The 25942-nt window shown below is 37.4% G+C and overlaps 1 protein-coding gene and 1 long non-coding RNA gene across 6 annotated transcripts; both read left to right on the plus strand.

Moving 5' to 3' along the window:
• The first annotated feature begins 7193 nt into the window (after positions 1-7193).
• LOC140830672 (uncharacterized) lies at positions 7194-12618 on the plus strand. 4 transcript variants are annotated; one of them, XM_073194096.1, is made up of 6 exons: positions 7195-7395; positions 8254-8314; positions 11181-11266; positions 11394-11511; positions 11604-11756; positions 12268-12618. In XM_073194096.1, exons 3-6 carry the CDS (start codon positions 11259-11261, stop codon positions 12379-12381), a joined length of 393 nt encoding a protein of 130 aa, XP_073050197.1. In that variant the 5' UTR covers positions 7195-7395; positions 8254-8314; positions 11181-11258; the 3' UTR covers positions 12382-12618. The 4 variants fall into 4 exon arrangements, with proteins under 4 accessions (XP_073050199.1, XP_073050197.1, XP_073050198.1 ...); XM_073194098.1 differs by lacking the exon at positions 8254-8314 and having other exon boundaries at positions 7194-7395; XM_073194097.1 differs by lacking the exons at positions 7195-7395; positions 8254-8314 and adding an exon at positions 9579-9946.
• Positions 12619-15735: 3117 nt separating this feature from the next.
• Positions 15736-23678, plus strand: LOC140830673 (uncharacterized). Of its 2 annotated transcripts, XR_012117660.1 has the most exons (5): positions 15736-15843; positions 17917-17970; positions 21793-21977; positions 22071-22115; positions 23304-23678. It is a non-coding gene; the product is annotated as an uncharacterized lncRNA (long non-coding RNA). The 2 variants fall into 2 exon arrangements; XR_012117661.1 differs by lacking the exon at positions 17917-17970 and having other exon boundaries at positions 15738-15843.
• Positions 23679-25942: the final 2264 nt, after the last annotated feature.

The following is a 25942-nucleotide window of genomic DNA, read 5'->3' on the forward strand; positions in this document are numbered from 1 at the left end:
CAAAAATTATAGCTATTATTAACATTAGAATTCAAATAATTTAAACTGTACAACAGCTCAAACACTACATTTTGATTCGTCTAACTATTAAAGACAATTATTATACTCAACAATGCATTACCCTGAATAGGGTTATAATTACTTACGATTATCGAATAGTATCTATTAATTGAGAATGAATATTAAAATTTCTTTGGTTAATTTGCATTCACCTCGCATATACTTTATGTAGTTCTCAGTTATATCATTTATAAAGTGTAAAAATTATAACATGTCACGAGAGTTCAATACCAAATATATAAATTGTAAGAGATGTGAATGGAAATTACCCAAATTTATTTTGATGAACCAGTTATATACATTATATATAAATATCCATATAAATCTCATTTATAAAGGAAGAATTAATAAAATGGAATTACATGGACTGAATTGTTGGTGATAAGAAGCACGTGCATTTCGAGTTCGAAACACAGAACAACTAATTACATGGAAAAAATCTTAGAAGTCCTTTATCCTCTTCGATGACTAAGAGCACACACATTAGTGCTGATACCCTTGTAAGAGCTCGGGTCATGGATGACCCGGAATATCAAATGGATTCCCAAATCCGAGTAAGTCTGCAGGTGGATTCTTCTGGAGCCGGGCAGGTGCAAGCCCATGCTCGACTCTCCGGGCAGTCATAGGCCCGGGCTCTTGTATAAATCTCCAGGGAGGCATTCTACCCGGCCACCTCGATATGAGCACCGCACTCGAGTATACTAGCAGAATAGGATGTGGGCGACTGTCCCATCTCTGACACCGTGCCGATGAGTTGACATGTCAGAATATAGGGTGTGCTCAGCCGTCCTACTATAATTAGTAGCTAGGTAGCACGGAGAACGAGGTCATCATTACTTTTTCTACTATAAATATCAGGTTCTCTCTTTACATTTACATTCATTTTCATTCATTCACACCAATCACACAGCCATCACTTGGCTACATTGGTTTTATTGCTTGAATACCCTGCTGACTTAAGCATCGGAGTGGTCACGCCGGACACCCCTCCGGCGCCCATTCACGAGTTCCTTTCATTGTGTGCAGGTTACAGCTGAAGCCATATTACGGAGATATGTCTCATTGCTCTTATTCCCATCATTATATTGATAGCAGATCCGGTGGAGCTCCCGACCCGGCTCACCCATTTCACCCGGATCGCATCATTGGCGCCGTCTGTGGGAACTTGAGCTCAAAACGTAGATATGGTTTCCATTCGAAGCAAGTCCGACCTTGCTCAGCACCACAGTAAGCCCAACTCTGCTTGGCAAACATAGAAGTCCGACCAGCTCGGCATTCAGATCTTATATGTGAATTTTATATGAGCTCGAAGCTCAGCAGCTATTCTGGATTGGCGTGGAAGAGCATTTGCAATGCACTCAGTAGCATACAGCTGTGAGAAGCAGATTATCTTAAGTCCGGGAGATACGAGGCCCCGGCACATTCTCTTAAATCCGGGAGATACGAGGCCCCGGCACATTCTCTTAAGTCCGGGAGATACGAGGCCCCGGCATATTCTCTTAAGTCTCGGAGGTACGAAGGCCAGGGCTCCGCACCCTGGTTATCTATTAAGTCCAGGGATCCGTACCCTGGCTCGGGGCTCCGTACCTCGACCATTTATGAAGGCCAGGGCACCACACCCTGGTTATCTATTAAGTCCAGGGATCCGTACCCTGGCTCGGGGCTCCGTACCTCGACCATTCATGAAGGCCCAGGCTCCGCGCCTTGGTTATTTATAAGCCCAGGGTTCTCAACCCTGGCTCGGGGCTCCGTACCTCGACCATTCATGAAGGCCCAGGCTCCGCGCCTTGGTTATTTATAAGCCCAGGGTTCTCAAAACTGGCTCGGGGCTCCGTACCTCGACCATTTATGAAGGCCAGGGCTCCGCACCCTGGTTATCTATTAAGTCCAGGGATCCGTACCCTGGCTCGGGGCTCCGTACCTCGACCATTCATGAAGCCCAGGCTCCGCGCCTTGGTTATTTATAAGCCCAGGGTTCTCAAACCTGGCTCGGGGCTCCGTACCTCGACCATTCATGAAGGCCCAGGCTCCGCGCCTTGGTTATTTATAAGCCCAGGGTTCTCAACCCTGGCTCGGGGCTCCGTACCTCGACCATTCATGAAGGCCCAGGCTCCGCGCCTTGGTTATTTATAAGCCCAGGGTTCTCAAACCTGGCTCGGGGCTCCGTACCTCGACCATTTATGAAGGCCAGGGCTCCGCACCCTGGTTATCTATTAAGTCCAGGGATCCGTACCCTGGCTCGGGGCTCCGTACCTCGACCATTTATGAAGGCCAGGGCACCACACCTTGGTTATCTATTAAGTCCAGGGATCCGTACCCTGGCTCGGGGCTCCGTACCTCGACCATTCATGAAGGCCCAGGCTCCGCGCCTTGGTTATTTATAAGCCCAGGGTTCTCAACCCTGGCTCGGGGCTCCGTACCTCGACCATTCATGAAGGCCCAGGCTCCGCGCCTTGGTTATTTATAAGCCCAGGGTTCTCAAACCTGGCTCGGGGCTCCGTACCTCGACCATTTATGAAGGCCAGGGCTCCGCACCCTGGTTATCTATTAAGTCCAGGGATCCGTACCCTGGCTCGGGGCTCCGTACCTCGACCATTCATGAAAGCCAAGGCTCCGCGCCTTGGTTATTTATAAGCCCAGGGTTCTCAAACCTGGCTCGGGGCTCCGTACCTCGACCATTCATGAAGGCCCAGGCTTCGCGCCTTGGTTATTTATAAGCCCAGGGTTCTCAAACCTGGCTCGGGGCTTCGTACCTCGACCATTGATGAAGGCCAGGGCTCCGCACCCTGGTTATCTATTAAGTCCAGGGATCCGTACCCTGGCTCGGGGCTCCGTACCTCGACCATTCATGAAAGCCAAGGCTCCGCGCCTTGGTTATTTATAAGCCCAGGGTTCTCAAACCTGGCTCGGGGCTCCGTACCTCGACCATTTATGAAGGCCAGGGCTCCGCACCCTGGTTATCTATTAAGTCCAGGGATCCGTACCCTGGATCGGGGCTCCGTACCTCGACCATTTATGAAGGCCAGGGCACCACACCCTGGTTATCTATTAAGTCCAGGGATCCGTACCCTGGCTCGGGGCTCCGTACCTCGACCATTTATGAAGGCCAGGGCACCACACCCTGGTTATCTATTAAGTCCAGGGATCCGTACCCTGGCTCGGGGCTCCGTACCTCGACCATTTATGAAGGCCAGGGCACCACACCCTGGTTATCTATTAAGTCCAGGGATCCGTACCCTGGCTCGGGGCTCCGTACCTCGACCATTCATGAAGGCCCAGGCTCCGCGCCTTGGTTATTTATAAGCCCAGGGTTCTCAACCCTGGCTCGGGGCTCCGTACCTCGACCATTCATGAAGGCCCAGGCTCCGCGCCTTGGTTATTTATAAGCCCAGGGTTCTCAAACCTGGCTCGGGGCTCCGTACCTCGACCATTTATGAAGGCCAGGGCTCCGCACCCTGGTTATCTATTAAGTCCAGGGATCCGTACCCTGGCTCGGGGCTCCGTACCTCGACCATTCATGAAGCCCAGGCTCCGCGCCTTGGTTATTTATAAGCCCAGGGTTCTCAAACCTGGCTCGGGGCTCCGTACCTCGACCATTCATGAAGCCCAGGCTCCGCGCCTTGGTTATTTATAAGCCCAGGGTTCTCAAACCTGGCTCGGGGCTCCGCACCTCGACCATTCCCAAGTCTCGGGACATGCTCCCCGGCCCAAGGCTCCGCGCCTTGGTTATTTATAAGCCCAGGGTTCTCAAACCTGGTTCGGGGCTCCGTACCTCGACCATTTATGAAGGTCAGGGCACCACACCTTGGTTATCTATTAAGTCCAGGGATCCGTACCCTGGCTCGGGGCTCCGTACCTCGACCATTCATGAAGCCCAGGCTCCGCGCCTTGGTTATTTATAAGCCCAGGGTTCTCAAACCTGGCTCGGGGCTCCGTACCTCGACCATTTATGAAGGCCAGGGCTCCGCACCCTGGTTATCTACTAAGTCCAGGGATCCGTACCCTGGCTCGGGGCTCCGTACCTCGACCATTTATGAAGGCCAGGGCTCCGCACCCTGGTTATCTATTAAGTCCAGGGATCCGTACCCTGGCTCGGGGCTCCGTACCTCGACCATTCATGAAGGCCCAGGCTTCGCGCCTTGGTTATTTATAAGCCCAGGGTTCTCAAACCTGGCTCGGGGCTTCGTACCTCGACCATTGATGAAGGCCAGGGCTCCGCACCCTGGTTATCTATTAAGTCCAGGGATCCGTACCCTGGCTCGGGGCTCCGTACCTCGACCATTCATGAAAGCCAAGGCTCCGCGCCTTGGTTATTTATAAGCCCAGGGTTCTCAAACCTGGCTCGGGGCTCCGTACCTCGACCATTCATGAAGGCCCAGGCTTCGCGCCTTGGTTATTTATAAGCCCAGGGTTCTCAAACCTGGCTCGGGGCTTCGTACCTCGACCATTGATGAAGGCCAGGGCTCCGCACCCTGGTTATCTATTAAGTCCAGGGATCCGTACCCTGGCTCGGGGCTCCGCACCTCGACCATTCCCAAGTCTCGGGACATGCTCCCCGGCTCGGGGCTCCGTACCTCGACCATTCATGAAGGCCCAGGCTTCGCGCCTTGGTTATTTATAAGCCCAGGGTTCTCAAACCTGGCTCGGGGCTTCGTACCTCGACCATTGATGAAGGTCGGGGCTCCGTACCTCGACCATTCATGAAGCCCAGGCTCCGCGCCTTGGTTATTTATAAGCCCAGGGTTCTCAAACCTGGCTCGGGGCTCCGCACCTCGACCATTCCCAAGTCTCGGGACATGCTCCCCGGCCCAAGGCTCCGCGCCTTGGTTATTTATAAGCCCAGGGTTCTCAAACCTGGCTCGGGGCTCCGCACCTCGACCATTCCCAAGTCTCGGGACATGCTCCCCGGCCCAATGCTCCGCGCCTTGGTTATTTATAAGCCCAGGGTTCTCAAACCTGGCTCGGAGCTCCGTACCTCGACCATTCCTAAGTCCGGGAGATATGAGGCCCTGTCATCTTATGCAAAGACCGGGAGGCACAAGGCCCCAGCATCTTATCTCAAGTCCATGAGACACGAGACTCCGGCATTTCATCTCATTTCTGGGAGACATGAAGCCCCCGATGCTTTTATAGAACAAAATTGATTGTCTCTTTGGGAATCCAAGCATGACTGATCGGGACAGCGAGTATGACTCTAGCCCGACTATTTAAGGGATGTGTGATGATACCCTTGTAAGAGCCCGGGTCATGGATGACCCGGAATATCAAATGGATTCCCAAATCCGAGTAAGTCTGCAGGTGGATTCTTCTGGAGCCGGGCAGGTGCAAGCCCATGCTCGACTCTCCGGGCAGTCATAGGCCCGGGCTCTTGTATAAATCTCCAGGGAGGCATTCTACCCGGCCACCTCGATATGAGCACCGCACTCGAGTATACTAGCAGAATAGAATGTGGGCGACTGTCCCATCTCTGACACCGTGCCGATGAGTTGACATGTCAGAATATAGGGTGTGCTCAGCCGTCCTACTATAATTAGTAGCTAGGTAGCACGGAGAACGAGGTCATCATTATTTTTCTACTATAAATATCAGGTTCTCTCTTTACATTTACATTCATTTTCATTCATTCACACCAATCACACAGCCATCACTTGGCTACATTGGTTTTATTGCTTGAATACCCTGCTGACTTAAGCATCGGAGTGATCACGCCGGACACCCCTCCGGCGCCCATTCACGAGTTCCTTTCATTGTGTGCAGGTTACAGCTGAAGCCATATTACGGAGATATGTCTCATTGCTCTTATTCCCATCATTATATTGATAGCAGATCCGGTGGAGCTCCCGACCCGGCTCACCCATTTCACCCGGATCGCATCAAGTGCATTAATGGATAATTATTAACACCAATTAATATTCATGTATTAATGTGGATATATAGATTATTAATCTTGGCTGCCATGTCAGCATGAAAATTCATCAGTACTAATCTCATTAATTCAAATACATTTTTCTTAGAAAAAGGACAAAAATGTCAAACGGCTCTTTTGACTATATATATATATATGTATTTATATATATATATATATATATATATATATATATATATATTATTTATTCTTTTTGTTTTGTTCTGAAAAATAAATCCTTCCGAAAAAAACCAACTGTTTTTTTCATATTTTTAATAATATTTTAATCAATATTGAAATTAAGTTATTTTTAAAATAATAATACTATTTATTTTCAATAATATTTATTGTCAATTTTTAAACAAAATTACAAAGATATTTAATTAATATAAAATAAAAAAAATGACAGTGAGACCCATAAATAATGAGGGTTGATATTAAATGAATGTGAGTGTGTATTAAATGAGAAGGTGTTAATATAATGATTATGTGGCTCGCGGACCTCATACTTTTTGAAGAGATGGAATATTAATAACATAGATTAATAACTACGGTCTACGGATGCGGATGTCCTAATTACGGGAAATATGGTGCCTAACTTTAGGTGAAAAAGGCCAAGTTTGATATAAATAAATTATATAAATATTGCTTATGACAAGGAAATTTAGGATAATGACATATGAACAAACAAAACATCATTTATACTAGTAAAAGATGTACACATGTTATATATATATATATATATATATATATATATATATATATATATTATTTTTAATTTGATCAAATAATTCTAAACAATTAAAACGAAATTATTTTCAATTTAGAAAAATTGTTCGATTTAAAAGGGAAGGTTTATTTAAAAAATTTTCTATTTAAAATATGGTGTGACTTGAAAAAGTTTTTAATAGGGTAAAAAAGATAATCATGAAATTAAATATTTTGATGTCCTCGGATTAACCAAAATATATATATATCTATTTTATCATTCTATTATGGACAAATTCATCAAAATCAATTTTTATCAAAATTAATCTCTTACTATTTTTTATAACAATTTTTTTATTTTTATTTAAATATAAATCAAATAAATTATAAAAAATATTGTAAAAACACGCTAGCTGTGGATGTATGTACTAGTCGTAATTATGAATAGATATGTTGTCCAGGGGTAAAAATGAAATTCACTCAGAAATTGTGTTCTTTATTAGCATTGCACCTACCAGCGCACGATAACAGATGCCCCATTGTTCTGGGTCTTTCGGTTGCCCTAAGAGCGTTATCTCTCCAGCCTCGCGAAGGAGTCCCCGGGATTTCAATTCCAAATTTTATTCTCAGAAGTAGTCTCTCAGATCTGTTTTCGTTTTTGCTCGCTGTCGATTTTGGTGATTGAATTTCGATTGTTTCCGTCGGTGTTCGTCGATTTCTAGGTATTTGGCATTAAATAATCCCAATATTTGTTTTTTCTATGATTTATCAGCGAATTACATTACTCATGTTTTTCTCACTGCGATTGCTGTTGAATTTCCATCGATTTTGGCGTATCACGCGATAATCGCATAAGTTTTGTTTAAAAACTAAAATATATGATATTTTAAGTTGGGTTTTGCTTACGTTTTTTAAAACGATTTTTGTAATTAATGAGCGAAGAAACTGAATTTAATGTAGTTGATCGGGAGTCATTCTTCATTTTCTTGGCTGATTTCATATTTTTCTCTTGTCGCCTGGCGACTGAAGATTTTAAAGTTTGACCGGATAAGAGATTCTTTTCGTTTTGTACCTTCGTGGAAAAATTTGGTAGATTTCTGTTTTCATTTTCTTAATTGATTATTGATATCTGATCTGTTCAACCATGAATCGATAGTTTTCCTGTTCTTGGGTTATTTATATTTTCGGAGTGTCGATTCAAAATTCTTTGTTCAAATGATGGAAGCTTTTATGGATTCAAATTCTTTATAGCGACGGCTTAAAGAAAAGTCGCTAAGAAAGCGACGGTTTTTTAAAAAACGTCACTTTTTAGCGACGGTCTTGGATAAACCGTCGCCGATCTCTGCATCGGCGACGGTTCTGACAAAATCGTCGCTATTGGCGACGGTTCAATTTCCTTCCGTCGCTAAAAGCGATTGTTTTTGCTAAGACCGTCGCTATGATTCTATATATACCGAGGTTCGAGAACATTTTTCTTAGGCGATTTATTTTCGCCTATCTCTGGTAGTAGCGAAACTCTATAAATCTTTCGAAGTTTCGGTTTTTATTTTGTACTAACATTTTTCGTATTTATTTCGTAGATTTGCTAGTCGGTGCGATCTTCCAGCGTTACGTGGAACTGCATATCTTCGCGCACATCAGGTTTTAAAATTTTTTTTACAGAAAATTTAATACATTATTTTAATTTTTGCGTAGTAGTTTATTTGTGAATTTCATGGCAGTATTTATACGGTTGTGTAAAAATTTCATTAATTTGTGAATTTTATGGTAGTGCTGCATATCATGAAACGACTGTTGCACGACGGTTTTTTTAAAAAACCGCCGATTAATATTGCGACGGTTTTTGACATACCGTAGCTTAATATAACGACGCTTTTAAAAAAACCGTCGTTTAATAAAGCGACAGTTATGTAAACACCGTCGCTTAATATAGCGACAGTGTTCATATAATCGTCGCTTTTATTAGCGACGGTTGAAATATTAACTGTCACTAAATCGCGACGGCCTCCTTCAATTAAACCGTCGCATTGTGCGACGGGTGTTGAAAAATCGTCGCTTTGAGAAGGCAACGCTCACTCCAGATACGGACTGCCAAACCGTCGTTAAAACCGTCGCTTTACCCTATTAGCGACGGTTAAACGGTTTAACCGTCGCTAATGTTTTTTTGTAGTGAGCATTGCAATTCAAATAGTTTAAACCGTACAACAACTCAAACAACACGTTTTGATTGGTTTAACTATAAAGTACAATTATTATACTCAACAATGCATACACATAATATGGTTAAAATTACTTACAATTATCGAGTAGTATCTATTATTTGAGAATGAATATTAAATTTTTTTTGGTTATTTGCATTCACCTCGCTAAAAAAAAATATGTTACCATATTTTTCCCCTTCTCTCGGTTTCTCGTTCGATTCTCTATCCCCAAATTGCAAAATCTGAAGTGCTGCTTTTCCGGATTTACAAGGCTAGGGTAATTCTCAAGAATTTTATTCTGCTTTCCACTTGCGTAAACGTTGTTGGTTTGTATATGTGTTTTTGTTTCTCTATATGCCAAGTACAATGTACGTTTAAATTTTTAGGTTTTGAAACTTGTCTTATAGGTGTTAGAATTTATGTGCCTAGATTTTAGAACTCATTCAAGTTGAGGATTTGCCACAATTGAGAAGTGGGTATGAGAAGAGAATTTTAGGGGTCAAATGGGGAGAGTTTTAGACGCTTTGCTTTGAAGCAGTAGTACAACTTTCCATCCGAGAACGAAATTCAAACTTTTCCAAAACCCATTCTGTTATTGTATTTTAATTTTAATGGCGTCAAATACATTTGGGTTATGTCACCTTTGAGTAACTAAATCACCACAAGCGCCTCTTTCTCCGCTTCGAAATATTGTTAATCCCCTTTCCTTTCATTGTTGAGAATAAGAAACATTGTTCAATATAATCAACTGTTCTTCCCTGTTTAGAACTCCAGATGGATCAGTCCTGTTTTGGAACTTGTAGAAAGAGGGTACAAGAAATGTTTTTTTGAGAGAATACGGTGTGTAGAAACGGTTTTTAATTCTCTTGCTTCCTCTGCAGCGTTCTCCCTTTTTCTTCCGTTTTTTTGGTTTAAATTTAGATTTTCTTTATGGTATTCGAAGCAATTCCATTTGATAATGTAAATCCATTATTTTGTTAATTTTTTTTTATACAATTTGGTAGGAAAAAACCAGCAAAGAAATTGCAGTATCGTGCTTTAAGAGTTGAAATTCAAATGCCACTAAGTTGAGGTGTCTTTGGTTGTGTGGAAACATTGTTTCAACCGTTGAATCTAGTGTTCCCATATGAGCAATTCTGATTACTAAGCTTTTTTTTTTCCGGCTAAGTTGTATTTCATTTGTAGATTTTTGGATGCAACCCAAGTAGTTTAGATGGCAGTCATTTTGACTACCCGACCCGACGCCCAACCCTAGTTTATTCTTTGCAATGCTTAATTGTAACGAGGTGGATGTTTTTTGTTGCAAAAACATTATATTGGACGTGGTTAAAATTATTATAAAGCTCTAAGTAAGAGGACAAGGAAGATAATATTTGAAATTTTGGGTATTCTTAATGTCTAGATAGGATAATTAGGTGTAAATTTTTAGACAATTCTTTGATGGCTCGATTTCATGCTAAAATTGATCTCTATTGTTTTGGAGGTTGAACTGTAATGTAATGGCTTTATTCAATTTTTATTGATAGTATTTTAGTTGTACTTTATACTTGTGGACATCCTTATTTGGTTTCAAGTTTGTGTATGAAATTAGAAATTTAGAATTCTTAATTTTCATTTTACTATCTCATTTAGTCATAAAATTACCAAATACCATATAACAAAATTAAGGTTAAATCTTCATTATTTCTATAGTAAAAATAGTGGTCTAACAAGTGTAAAAAACCTCGATTTCGTCCCTGGAGAAGAGGATGTGCTCCTTTATTTTCAACCCAAGCAAAATCTATGTTTTTCAAATTTTGTTTATGTCCTTTTATGGTTTCGTTGTCTGAATAATTTATTTCGATGGTTTATTTTTGAATTTATTGTTATGTGTTTGCTTAATATAGTATAATCTCAAATGCATACTCAAATGTACTATCTCGAATTGTACTACCGAGATAGTACTATATCTCAAATGCCACATTTGAGATTATACTTAGATAATCAAATGCACATAATAATTATGTCTATATGAATGTCTAAGTATAATCTCAAATGCACATAATAATTTTAAGTTGGAATTTCATTAATTCTTTTGCCCCTTTTGCTGCTTTTTATCCACTCACACTGTTCAAGAGCGTGATTTTCGCATTTGGGTGACCGTGAACTTTGATTGGGACGATGTATAGCCTATTTTGGATCAAGCTTATTTTCTTTTTAAAAAATATTTATGAAATTTGGATCTTTTTTGTAGTTATACGTGTTAGAATTTCATGTCGGGTTTATGTTATTTATCAATTGCGATAAAATATTATTGGGAATTACAGGTAGAAATAATTCTTGGAATTTCTGTCGGAAGTGGCGATTCAAAGTACTTGAAGAAGGAAAAATTGAGAAGTCTGGCAATGAAGATGTATGCAGATTTACTGATCTTTTTTCATATTTAAATGGAAATTTAAATGTGTTCTTGTGTTGTGAAAGTGTCTTTTATGTATTTTTCTTATTTGGTGAATGGTTAGAATTTATATGGTTTATTGCAGAATTAAATCCAGTGCTGGCGCACTTACTAATTTTGAAGTTCTTGATCTTTTAAGATCAAGAGGGGCTGGAAAAGATCCCTCCAGAATTATTGCTTCAGTGTTGCTATCTGAGTTCAAGGTTAAAAGTTTATATTGCATATTGGTGTTGTTTATCACTGTGTTATGTGAAGGGGTTTTTTCATACCTAACAATTTTTATTTTTGTGAGTAGGTCTTTGATTATTTAGAGCAAACTACAGCCTGTAATCAAACAAGGGACACTATCAATAAGCTTGTGGACGAGTGTAAGAAATATGACCTTGCCAAGGCTGAGATTCTTAATATTGCAAATATAAGACCGTCATCTGCAGTTGAAGTTTACACGGTAAATGTCGTATTTATATTCGGTGAAATGCAATAATTGCTATCTGGACCTTAAAGTTCAAGACATGGTTGGGTGCTCGGTGCTCCTCAGGCACTTAAAAAAATAGTACTCATTTAGGGTCATAACAACATGGAGTTGCTAGAAGCCTAGAACATCGTCCTTGTTTGAAAAACTGATCAAAATAACATTCTTTAGCTCACCATTAGAGATATTTGAATCGGTGTAGGATGGATGTGATGTAATCTTTACCTGAAAGCCGATTTTCTGTTCTTGTTCTCTGAACCTGGAAGCCGATTTTCTAATTGTGTTCTCTAGCGAACTAATTATAATTATTGATTTACCTATCTGCATCTTCACAAACTATAAGAAGCAAACCTGTATTTATACACCATGAAAATCCATATTCATGTTGGTGAGAATAACCTCCAATACATGTTTGTGTAATGTGCGCCTTATAGAATGAAAGCAAGCATGGACATTTTGAAAAACAATATATGTTACCGTTTTGCAGATTATAGAAGAATGTGACATGCGTGTGGAAGATAGAATCGATGAGCTTGTAGAGACCATCACTCAAGTTTTACCGCCACGTCCATCACAAGCAGAATCTATGGACATGACATAAAAACATGTCGCTTAAACTAAAAGTTGTGTTTTATGTATGAACAAGTCTGCTACACGGGTGATCTTTTCTTAGTGTTGTAGCCGTGACCAGAATAGAGGGTAGATTTGCTCAAGGTCGATCACACTCGTTGGAGCATCTCCAACCCTGTGTTTGCAGGTCTTTATTGTGTTGGAAATTGCTGCGTATGAACTTTTCATGTGACCCTAGTGAATGCAAAAGAATTTGATGCGGGGCCAACTTAGTATATTATGATTTATTAACTATAGCATGGAAAAGTATGCATGGAATTTATATTTCTTGGAGTGGCCTATGTAACATGTAGGCTGCTGTTCCAAGATTCCTGATTTTTCTTGGAGTGGCCTATGTAAACATGTAGGTTGCTGTCTGACAGTTCAACCTCTGGCATGCACTGCAAGTTGTTGACCCAACAGGCCAACACGGATACGATACCAACGATTTCAAATATCAACATTAATTCTGTATTATTCGTTCAGAAATTCATACTCATCCTCTCCCGTGTGACCAATTCGATTGGTTTAACAAGTAAAAATATAAAAAGAAATTGTTATGTGACTTTTACTGATTTATTTAAATGTATATAGTTGAAACATAAAATAATATGTTCATTTACAGTATTTGTAAAATATTTTTGTCATTCTATTTCTCAATAGTTTTGTGGATAAGAGTATTTATCATTTAGACATAATTATAGTTGGTGGCAATGTGATTTAAAATTTTACTTCGTAACATGTCAAATTTTATATTTCCATTACTCTTCTAACATCAGCTTCTAAAAAATCTTTTATAAATAATTGTATTTTTTTAAAAAAATAAAATAAATTGACGGTCATTTTCGTTAATATGCTTGAAAATAAAAATAAATTTAAGTACATAATAATAATAATAATAATAATAATAATAATAAAAATAAAATATAAATAAAGGAGTTAAATGCAAAAGTTCAACTCGTCCGTTTTTTACTCTTTTTTCCATTTAATTTATATTTTAAAATTTAAAGTAGCGCAGAGAAATACTCGAATATACGAGGTTTGATTTTCTTGATCTATATATATCTAATTTTCTTCTAACCGTTTGGTGCCAATTTTTTTGTTTTATTTTGTTTGTTTTGTTTTTGTTTTTGTTTTAATTGTGTTATTTAGAAAATATGCATTAGCTTTGCTAATACCATTGAACCTCATCGCACAAGTATCTGGATCAAACTTGTTATTAATTTATTGTATTTTTTGTCAATGTCTTTGAAATCGAGATTGAAACAAGCAAAAATTTATTGATAATCCGATATTTTGATGGATTCTATTTCAAATATGACAAAAAATTGTGTGAGAGGGTCTCATGAGTCGTATTTTGTAAAACATATATCTTATTTGAGTTATCCTTAAAAAAATATTATTTTTGCTAAGAGTATTACTTTTTTATTGTGAATATCGTTGGGTTGATCCGTCTCACAGATAAAGATTCGTGAGATCGTCTCACAAGAAGCATACTATTCAAATATTGAATTTAAAACTAAGATTGTTATAAAAATATTAGTTATAACAATAAAAGCTGATCCAAGAAAATTTGACGAGATAGAAAAGAGAAAAAAGTTTTTTAAAAGAAAATGAAGAATTAGAATATAAAAAAAGCCAATTTTTTAATAAAAAATTTAGAATATAAAAAGAGTCAAAAAATTTATATATATATATAAATTGATTGTGACACCCACCCACCAAAAAACAAAATACCAAAAAATAAACGAAACAAAAAGCTGTGAAAATAAAAATATTAGTTAGAATATAAAAAAAATGTCAAAAACAATTTAAAAAAAATATCCGTTCCCTTATTTTTTTCCCTTCTCTCGTCTTCTTGTTCGATTCTTGATAGGTGGTGTTTTTACGTGTTTATTGCATTAGTTTTATTTGTGTTTGAGAGATGCATGCATGCATTTCATTTACATTTTGTTCATTTTAGAGTAATCATTTGCATTTTATCATATCTCGCTGTTGGGTGATGAATTTGCAGGAAAAATGGTCGGAAAACGGAAAATATAGCAAAGTGTGCAAATTGGAAGAATTCGGACAGAATACTCGGCGCCCGAGCGGTAGAATTTTACCGCCCGGGCACGAAAGATGACTAATTGAGCAAGGCCTTACAGAAAGTTGGCGCCCGAGCGGTACTTTTATACCGCTCGAGCGCGAGAAGACGAAATGCCAGACAGAAAGTTGGCGCTCGGGCGGTACTTTTCTACCGCCCGAGCACGAATGCCGCACCAGCCGAGGGACATCACAGAAAGTTGGCGCTCGAGCGGTACTTTTCTACCGCCCGAGCGCCGCCTATTTTTGGAAATTATTGTGCGCGATTCTCTACCTTATTTTGGAGGTGTGGTTGATATGGTAAGGCGATGGCACGATTTTGGGGGATTCAGACATCATTCTTCAGCCGCCGGAAGCCTTGGAGAGGAATTCACGCTTGGATTGAAGATTCGAAGCTTTCCGGGCACCGTTCTTCAATATTTTCGTCAATTCTAGTATTTCTAACTTAGTTGTTATCTTCTAAACATTGTTTTGCTTAGTTTAATTATGAATTCTAGTAGCTAACTTTATTATTTGTTGGGATTAAAGGGGATCCTACCCCGAACGTGATTTGAATTAATTTATCTTTCGATTGTGCGTTATTCTTGATTTTACTACTGTTTTATCGTGTCATTAAGGCGTAGCTAACTTTAACGACGTTTTCATATCACGAGTGAGTTCGAGAGAATAACGAGTGATAGGATCGAGTAGTAGAATTCGCGGATCTACAATTTACATAGATATATGAAATTGGATACGTGCCGATAGTCATAGTCCTAAGGGTCGAAAACTAGGGGATTTTGTAGATCGAAATGCGATTCGCTCGTGATAAATAATTAAAGATATTTAATTACTTCATTGAGTGGAATTAGTTTGGCATAGCTCGAGAGAGTGTGTTCAATATATTAGGAAATCCTGTCGGAAGCATAGATCACGATCGAGCGAATTAATAAATTAACGAGGGGTAGGTGAACCAAGATTCCCAACAAATCCATTTTTCATTGAATTTTACTCAACCATTTTAGACCTTATATCGCATTACTTGATTTTGAATCTTTTTATTTGCATTCTTATTTGATTTTAGTAGTAATAAAACAATCAACTCAATTTTCGTTGCTAAATGTTAGATAACTGAAAATAATAATTGTAAAACACAGTCTTCAGTGGAACGATACTCGTACTCACGTACACTATATTATAACTTGACATCGTGCACTTGCGATTTATTTTGAGCATACAAAATCATATTTTTATTGGGGATTTTACTGTGCAAGTTCTGCTCGATCAATTCTCTATCCCCAAATTGCAAACTCTAAGTGCCGCTTTTCCGGGTTCACAGGGCTAGGATAATTCTCAAGAAATTTATACTGCGTCCCATTTGCAAATTAAGGTAAGCGTTGTTGGTTTGTATACGTGTTTTTGTTTTTCTATATGCTAAGTACAGTGTATGTTTGAATTTTAGGTTTTGAATCTTGTCTTATAGGTGTTAGAATTTATGTACCAAGATTTTTAGAACTTAATCAAGTTGAGGATTTTCCATAATCGAGAAGTTGATATGAGAAAAATATTTAGGTGTCAAATGGGGAGAGAACCGGACGCTTTGCTTTGAATTAGTAGTATAGCTCTCCCCTCTAAGAACGAAATTCAAAATTTTCCAAAACCCATTTTGTTATTGTATTTTAATGGCGTTAAATACATTTGGGTTTTGTTACCTTTGATTAATCATTAGTTAAATATACAGTGTTCAATATGATCAACTGTTCTTCCCTGTTTAGAACTCGAGAAGGATCCGGTCTGTTTTTTAATTGGTAGAAAGAGGGACAAGAAAAAAAATTGAGAGAATAAGGTGTATAGGAATGGTCTTTAATGCTCTTGCTTCCTCTGCAGTGTTCTCCTTTTTTCTTTCGTTTTTTGGTTTGAATTAGATTTTTTTTATGGTATTCAAGCAATTCCATTTGATGATATAATAACTGTTAGGTATTTTTGTTTTGGTATGATATATGGGCTTCTGCATTTACTGGATATCTACAAATTGAATCTTCATTAGGCTTCTTTTAGATTGAAATCCTTTTTTTCCGGCTGATTTGACAAAATTTGCTTTGGATCCAGAATAAATGTTCCATGATGCTTTCCTATTGAGTTTTTTGCTTTCAAATTCTGAAACATTGTTGGAAATGGTTTGATTTATTAATGCCCTCTTTTTGTGGTGGAATTGACTAGAAATATTTAGTTAATTTATGCTAATGGTGGTATTCATATTTGAGTTTGTTTATTTTTGAATTAATATGGTTAAGATTTACAAAGACTTGAGGATAATTAGTGAGTTCTTAGTATAAAAATACGGCCTTTTAGTCATAGATTTCAGTTTCTAAGGTAATGCAAATTATCGTGGATTTCAAATCCCATAAGCATACAACCTTGTGTGTGTGTGTATATACACATACACACACACACACACACACACACACATATATATTAATGTTTTTAGAATTATGAAATTTAGAATTTAAGATTTCAATTTAATTTAAAATGGTATACATTGCTGACAGGTTTATGTGCTTCAATTGAATAACAGGTTTTTATAAATCCAGGATAACATAAATTTTAATATACACGAAGTGTGATTTGCATATGTTAGAGCAAAATAGTTTTTCTCATCCTCATAAGTCATGACAGGTATAACCAAGTTTTGGGAAAACTATGTATATGAAGACTGAAGTAGATAAAACATGTACCAAGTATATGTAGTTAAGTGGTAGGTACTGTTTGACAGTTCATGGTGCATTTTTTGGGTGATAATTACCCATTTCAATATATGATTTGTTATGATTTATATTTAGTCAACATATTTTATTTGTTAATATAGCACATGATTGAGCATCAAATGTATGGAAAGATTTGAATTGCTTCCTTTATTTGTAATTAAAAGAATTTGTCCATCTGTGAGTTTCATTGCAGCTTTGCAAATTGAAAAGGTTGTCACTGTTTCAGATATGGTGGAACTTGATATTGACTTAGCAATTTCTCTCCTCATTCTTTAACATTGAACACTACAAAAAAAAAAAAAAAAACCGGCGCTAAATTTTGCGACGGTTTTTGTTTAAACCATCGCCATTTCAAAAATTGCGACGGTTCTAATTAGCGATAGTTTAAGCAAAACAGCGACATTTCCCTATGATTAGCGACAATTTATAAAAAGCGACGGTTCATAAATCCGTTGCCAATGTAGATCGACGACGGTAAACGTAGCTAGCGACGGTTTTACTTTTGAGAAAACCATCGCAAATTGTCTATAAATATGGGCGTACTCGGTCCATTTTTCTCCGCACCATTTCCCATATGTGATAAATTTATCTCTCTTAGGCGATTTTAGTTTCGATTTGGTATAAGTTTTTTAGCTTCAATTCTTGGTAAATTTTTTAGTGTTGGTTAAGATCATGAATTTTATTAGCTTGTAGTGCAGGTCGTTTTCCAGCTGATTTTTTTGTGCGTGCATAGTGCTCCGGCGCCTTCTATGGTTAGATTTTAAGTTTATTGTAGATTTATACATAGTTTAATTTGTTTTTATTGCATGTTATTTAGAAATTAAATAATATATGTTACATATTTATTATTAAAATATTATATAATTTAAATGTTCAATTAATTGTCAACATTAAAATTATTAAATTTGCCCTCTTATATTGTTGAACGAGAACTAAGGAGTTCATATATTAATTTTTTTAAGTAATGAGAACTATTGACATTTTGAATATCTATAGGCTTTTGTAGAGTTTTTAAAAGGCAAGTTTGAATACCACATGACTTTTTAAAATTCTACAAAATTTTACATTGAATACCACAAAACTTTTATAGAGTATATAAAAGTCTAGATTGAATACATCTACATTTTTATTTAAACTCTATAAAAGTCATTAAAAGCTTAGAATCGATACATTCACCCACGTTTGTGCACAGATCCTACTGATTGTTTGGTTGTGGATCTATCGTTCTTACAGCAAGTCATTTCTTAGATGAGTCAATGGCATGATTAATTGTCCAGTTTGTGGAAGGAGAAATGTTATTCCACAATCTCTCATTGCACGAATGCCAGATGCCCCATTGAATCGTTACAAAAACACATCTCCTCTCCATGTCCAGTCTTCCCATAATATTGGAAATTGGCAACGTGGAATCACAATTTACACAGACGGGACCAACAAACACTTACTCTGAAGATTTATTCTGGTCGGAAGATAGTTTCGCACCATACACCACACAACATTTTCCACCTTTTGGGGGGCATATTTAAGTCCCATAATTGATTCCATGCAGTCGTCATAGTGATTCCTCATCATGTGTAGATGATATTCACGGCATGATGGTACCCCGATCTCACTGTGTTGAAGCTCCATATACGCAAATCGGAGTCGTTGAGCTGCATGGGAATATTTGGGTTCTATAAAGTGTCTCTTTCACATAAATTTTATTCGATGAATTCAAGATTTCATTCACGAGTGAACGGTATCATGAGATCAATAACCTTCAGAGATTCTAGCACTAGAATGTTTTGAGATTCCACTCGAGGCTTTATAGGGTCACACAGCCAAGGCCCTGACCATACCTAGATGTTACTGCCTTCACCAATTCTCCACCAATAACCTCTGCGAAGTAGGGCCTGCGAGCACTAAATACTACTCCATATAAATCTAGGATTAGATCCTAATGCTACTGGAAGAAAATCCTTGTGTGGATAATATTTTTGCTTTGAATAATAATAGTTACATGATATATACAACTGAGGAAATCCCTTTCCAAATGAACATGTCTTACTCTTGCCAAAGATTCCTTATACTATTAACTCATTATATATATCACATAAGATATCTTCACCCGTGGGTGAATGATGGATCTCTGAATATAATGCATTGACTCCTGCGCGTTTTGAAACTACACACAACTTCGCCACCTGATGGCCCTTAATGGAGTTGATAAACAGATCAAAGTGTATGCTACAAAAGAATGAAGCTTCTTTGAGCTAAAGTTTTAAGTTTATGAGCTAGGAGTTTGCATCCTCGAGATACTCAACTTCGGTCTTGCGTTTTTTGTGACGTCCCGTTCACTATCTTTTGTTCTTTCAAATTCCGGGTCCTCACAACGTGAACCCAAATGAATTCAGCTGTACATATTCTGAAAACATGTGTGGCTACCCCTAGTGTTGACAAAAATGGGCAAGACAAGAATATTAAGTTTAAGGCTAAACCTGCTTCAAAGAAGTCAGAGAAAAATGGTGAAAACAAAGAACATAGAAGATAGTTATATTTGTTTATTCTATCAGTTTTCACAAGTTTTCAGTTTATCTCTTTATCAGTTTAGAAGGTATCAGTTTATCAGATATTCGATTATCAGAATTATTCGTACAATTTTTGCCTAAAGACAAATGAACTTCTTGCTTAATTTTTTCAAACAACAAAAGAAAAAATTGTTGGAACATTTATGTTTTGGTGTTAACAAATGATTTAAAGAAAAACTGATCTCAGCTAAAGAGAACATGACTAAACCGAGTCATCTGAACCAAACGAAACTAACTATTTCCACCAGCTAAATTAGTTTACCTAAACTGGACTAGTCAAGCAACTGACTCGGACCTAAACTGGATTATATCAAAGCATTTTTTATGAAGTTATCAGTTTGGAGATCATCATTCACTCTCTAGAACATCAGTTTACACCAAAGAGTTAAACTGATTATTGGATAAGTTGCGCACTACTTTTTGTAAGGATGTCAGAGAATGATGACCTAAACAAAAGGCGCAACAATGGCTATCATTATTTGGAACAAATCTTTTTTGAAGTTTGTGACAGTTGCAGTTTGAAGTCCATAAATAGAGATGCAGATAAGTTGAGTAGAGGTTACCAACCTATAGAACAAAAGATTACAAAGTTGTATATGATCATTAAGTGCTAGGACTTGCGTATTTTAATTTTAGTTTACCATAGCCAAACCATTATTTGAATTGTTCTAATCTGTCAGTTTGACTTCTTTCCGCACATATTTTGTTAGCCAACTATCATTGACAATCGAGAATACCAAGTTCAGTATCTAATCAGACTCAATTATTTTTTTAAGAAAGAAATTTTAGGAAATGCTAATTCAACTTCTTCTAAACACTTCAATCGATCATATCAAAAACAAAAGACACTTCTTTTCTCATGTTTTAACAATATTCTAATTTTTTTAAAAAATAAATGATTAAACTGAGCCGTTCATGAACAATAGCCTAAACCATTACAAAGATTAAAATTATTTTTTTTTTGAACCGGTGGTTCTGAACGCCCACGGTTAGGACCCCCTAGGGGGTAATTCAAATTGGCTCAGTTTCTCCCAACCTATCCTATGTTTGCGACTTTTTCTGTCTTTTTTTATGTTTTTCTTGTATTTATTTTCCTCACTTGGAATCCTCTCCCCCGGTGGGAGGTGCTTCACAACTGCGCACATACAGCTCTTCCTGGTAAATTTAAATCTCATCTTTGATTCTCTCCTCCTCCTAGCTGGATGGATGTGGGCCTGTTGTCAAATAGCAGGTCTTTTTTCAGGTAAGGGCCACCATCTTGTGGTTTGACAGGGAACGGGCCACGTCAAGCTGCGGTGGCTGCCTGGAATCTCATAGCGACGCCTTTTAATAGTACGTTAAAATTTTCTGAATCCGCCAGTAAAAATCAAATAAGGACCTCAAACTGATGCGCGATTGGATGGAAGAATTTTTACATCTTTATCTAAATTATTTGTTCTGACCTGTACCTTATAATTAATATTTTCTATTTAATCGATAATAAAAATTAAAAACGTGCTTTTAGGCGCACGCTCGTTGGACCAGGCTAAAGGCCGTGGCCTCGGCGCGGCCTTGTCGCTTGACAACAATTGGCCTTCGCTATTGTAAGTGCTATTATAGCTACTGTGTATATTGAGGTGGGCTCACTTTGAAACTTTTCTTCAAAATAAAAACAAGTATTTGATGTCAGATGCTTGAATTGTGCTTCTCTTTTTTTGATTTGTTTTTTCGCATATATTTTTTTCTGGTGCGACAAATTGTTATTATATCAGATGGAATTAAAATTCTCCAGATCTGTTAAATAGTTAAGCTTGAGTTTTCATTTTATCCTCTAATAATCCAGCCTGCTTCGTGGTATTGTTATGTGACTATTTCTTGGGTTTATTTGGCATTTGACCCATGTTAAGTTGCCATAATATATTTGTGAAAAAACAGAAAAGTCAAGTGTTTTCCCTCAAGATTCCTTTTTTTTTTTTATTTTTAATAAGAAATACTTGTGAAAGTTATTTTTGTTTGTGCTGGTTTTAGAGTGAAACCACAAAGCAGGCTCGCTCTTAGCATCTGGCGAGAAAGAGGAGTGATAACAATTTTCAGGTGAAGATGCCATGCCTTCAAACAGCTTTACCTCCGGAACTCGCCAACAATACCATTACAAATCATCCTTGTTTTTGTCTGCTAGTGTCTATTTTTGTGATAGGTTGAGAAATTATTAGGTATATATGTGTGAGAGATTCTTATATTTTTATGGAATCGTTAGTTTGACATTGTTGTTAGATCGATAACATAATTTTTCGTCTTTTTTGCAGTTGTACCGTGAATGTCTGAGGCGGGCTAAATTTATTGGCCATAAGGTATTTTATTTTATTCATAAATTTGGATTTTGCACTCCAATATTTGTTCTTCTCTCGACAAGCTATGAGAGAATGTGTTACAAATGTCCCACGTTGAAATATTTAAACTAATAAGAGTGACTTATAACATATGTTGGTATACCACCCATTAGGCAGACCTTTTGAGATGGTACCCTCTTGGGTTTATAACCACACAAATGGTGCTGGAAAAAAAAATGAATTTCCTTTCCTGCATACAGATTGAACTCAAATTTACTTTCACTGTGCTCCCAATAGAGTTTTATAGCACTTGAATGTGTCAGCTCGATATATTTTATATTGTAATATTGCGCTAGAATTTTCTAACTTCTCGCTCTTGTTCTGGATGTAACATCTTGTGCATGTATTCTTTGGTTACAATGATTGTACTTTTGTCATTTGTATATCGTGGTCAGGATTATCAACATGTATTCCTACAGGAGGAAATTGTGAGGCCATAAGTCAATTAGGGGCATCTAAAAAAACTGACTCTCTAGGTAGATGAACCTTTCAAACTTATTGTGCCATCCAAGTTTCTTGTAGAGTTGATGGGGGATCGAGACACTGGTGATCCCTTTTTGAAACTAATTCCATGCCCACAATAATCTACTTTTGATTGCTTTCACCTACGTATCAGTATGTGCATTTTGTTCTAGCCTATAATGTAAATATATGCCACTTTATCGCCTCTGTCTCGTTGATGGCCTTTTTCCGGGTTCCCATTTCTGTTCGCATTGACTGTAAACAAGAGCACCAATATCAGTGGGAGTTTTCCAAACCCCTCAATCCAACTATAATGGAAAGAAGAACCCTTTTGTTAGGTTTCTATCTTTTTCTTGTGATGTTCTGAAACTACTTGTTGAGAAGCTACGTTGTGTTGGATGCTAAATTCGGTCCACAGGTCTTTTCGTCAGCCTTCTATAATAAAAAGAATGCACATAAGACGTTGATTAGATGTTAACGATACGTTTCTTTGGTTACAGAAGGTTATTGGATGCCGTAGTTGATGAAATTTTCATTGGGTATGTAACAAAACAAAATATAAATAAGTGATGTTCTTACTGTTACTTGATTTCTTTGAATGAAGGATCCAATTTCTTTGCACTTGTTCACACTTTGAAAGAATAATAATAATAACTAAAGAGGTTCTTTTTGTATGATACAATGTAGAAATACAACACGGAGCTTGTTATTGACATGGTCAGGCAACAATTCAAAAGGCATATGCACGAGACAGATTCTGAGAAAATTCAGAAGTTGAAGGATGATGCGGCGAGGGGACTGATCAATCACATGCTGTATGAATCTGAAAACTTGACTGGTCGGAAATTTAGCACACGCTCTAGTTGAACATCTTCGTAGAGATTTCAATTTTTGGTTGTGATCAGATTCTGTCAAGGAATAAGTACAAAACATAATGGTTTTTATGTCTTTCTTCGTTTGTGGGATTATTTTTTGAGGATTCTTTTTGTAGTTTTTGTATTCATCCACGATTATTTTCTGTACTTGCTCTTGTTTTTGATCTATTGAAAGTATGTCGTGTAATCCTTGTACTACTCCTTCATAGGGTAGAAGCTCAACTTCTGACATTTGTAATGCTCGTGCAGGCAATGATGTCGCTACATGCCAAGTTTATATAATACAACACATTTCAACTTAAATACATATTAAACTGCCTTAAAAATAGTTATATATGTGTATATTCATGCATATATCAACTTTTTGTTATCATCAAAATTTAAGATAATTTTAATTTAAAATAAGTGCAAAGTAAATTAGTAAATACATTGGTGAAATTTAATTTTCAATAAAATAAAATATTAGTATTAAAATAAAAAATAATATATTGTGTAAACTAGAATTATACATGTAGAATATGAATATATCATTAATAAAATGTAAGTTAAAAATCATACACACGAGATTAATCAAACTTCCCATGACAGAGACTAGGCAGATCCCCTTCCCCTCTTTTTTCCCAGAATATGTTTTTCTTCCATTGTTCCCAAAATCTAAAAAACAAAACACACCACCACATATTATCATAAAAATAGTTTTTTTTTTTGGAATTATTAAAAAATGAAATTAATATTTACCATCACCTTATTCTGATACAGTTTTATGATATTCTTCATCATCTTAGCGACGCTATTTTTTATTTGGCAAAACTTATGTGAGACGGTCTCACGGGTTGTGTTTTGTGAGACCGATATCTTATTTGTTTCATCTATGAAAATGTATTACTTTTTATGCTTAGAGTATTATTTTTTATTGTGAATATCGGTATGATTGACCCGTTTTACAGATAAAGATTCGTGAGACCGTATCACAAGAAACCTACTCTTTTTATTTTCTTGGTCTCAAACATAAGTTGCTTTCCCCTTCTCATTTCTTAATTATCATCTTTAAATAATTAATTTTTCATTAATCCAAAATAGGTTTTTTGAGCAAATTCTAAATGTTAAGAATTAGAAAAACTTATGAAATCATCAGGAAATTTTGGAGTAAACTTTTCTTATCTTATTGAAGAGTAAACTCGGCTATCTTATAGCCTTACAAAGCAAGCATTGATAAAAACAACAAAAAATAACAGCCCACGTTTTATCAGATCCTAGAAACGTGGTAAGACTAAAACAAACAAATAACTATCCCTTAACAGTAGGGATTTATTGACTAAGTGGTAACTAACCACTAACGCAACCTAACATCTAGAATAAACAAATCTCAACATTTCCTCCCTTAAACTGAATGTTATGAGCACTCAGTTTATATCCATCTCAGAACAAACTCCCAGTAGCTCTCGCAGGTTCACGAAAACATTCAGCTTGAGTGGTTTATTCATTATATCAGCCAACTGTTCTTGTGTCCCACAATGCACCAGCTCCACCGTACCAGCTTTTGTGAGCTCTCGAAGAAAATGGAAACGTACACCAATGTGCTTACTACGACCATGCATTACTGGGTTCTTTGAGAGTTTGATTGCTGAACTACTATCACAGTGAATAATAGTTGTTTTGCCTTGATTCTGACTCAGCTTTCCCAACACCCTCTTCAACCATATTGCTTGGCATGCACACGAAGCTGCAGCAATAAACTCTGACTCTGTGGTAGATAGACTTACTATTGGTTGCTTTCTTGATGACCAGGATACTGCTCCTGAACTCAATAAAAACACATAGCCTGAAGTACTCTTTCTGTCTTCCAAATCTCCAGCATAGTCACTATCAGTGTACACAGCAAGTTCATCATCTCCTCCCTTCTTATAGAAAATTCCAAAATCAGTTGTCCCTTTCAAATATCTCAGAACCCTTTTTGCTACCTGTAAATGAAACTCAGTAGGATTCTCCATATATCTACTAATAAGACTCACCACAAACATAATGTCAGGTCGAGTAGCTGTCAGATACATGAGACTACCCACAATATGTTTATAGTAAGTCTTGTCCACCTTGACTCCACCTTCATCCTTCACAAGCTTAAATCCAGGAACAATAGGATTATGGACTGAATTACTTTTGTCCATTCTAAACCATTGCAGCACCTCTAAAGCATATTTCTTTTGACTTATAAAAATACCATCAGATTTTTGCAAAACTTCAAGACCAAGGAAATACCTCATCTTACCAAGATCTGTCATGTCAAACTCATGTTTCATGGAATTTTTAAATTTTGTAAACATTGATTCATCATTCACAGTAAAAATAAGATCATCAACGTAGAGACTTACAATTAATACTTTGCCTTCTGTGCTTGTTTGATGAACAAATTATACTCATATTGACACTTCTCAAAAGCCTTCTTTCATGAAA

This window comes from Primulina eburnea, chromosome 4, assembly GCF_022965805.1.
Source record: "Primulina eburnea isolate SZY01 chromosome 4, ASM2296580v1, whole genome shotgun sequence".
Classification (NCBI taxonomy): Eukaryota; Viridiplantae; Streptophyta; class Magnoliopsida; order Lamiales; family Gesneriaceae; genus Primulina; species Primulina eburnea.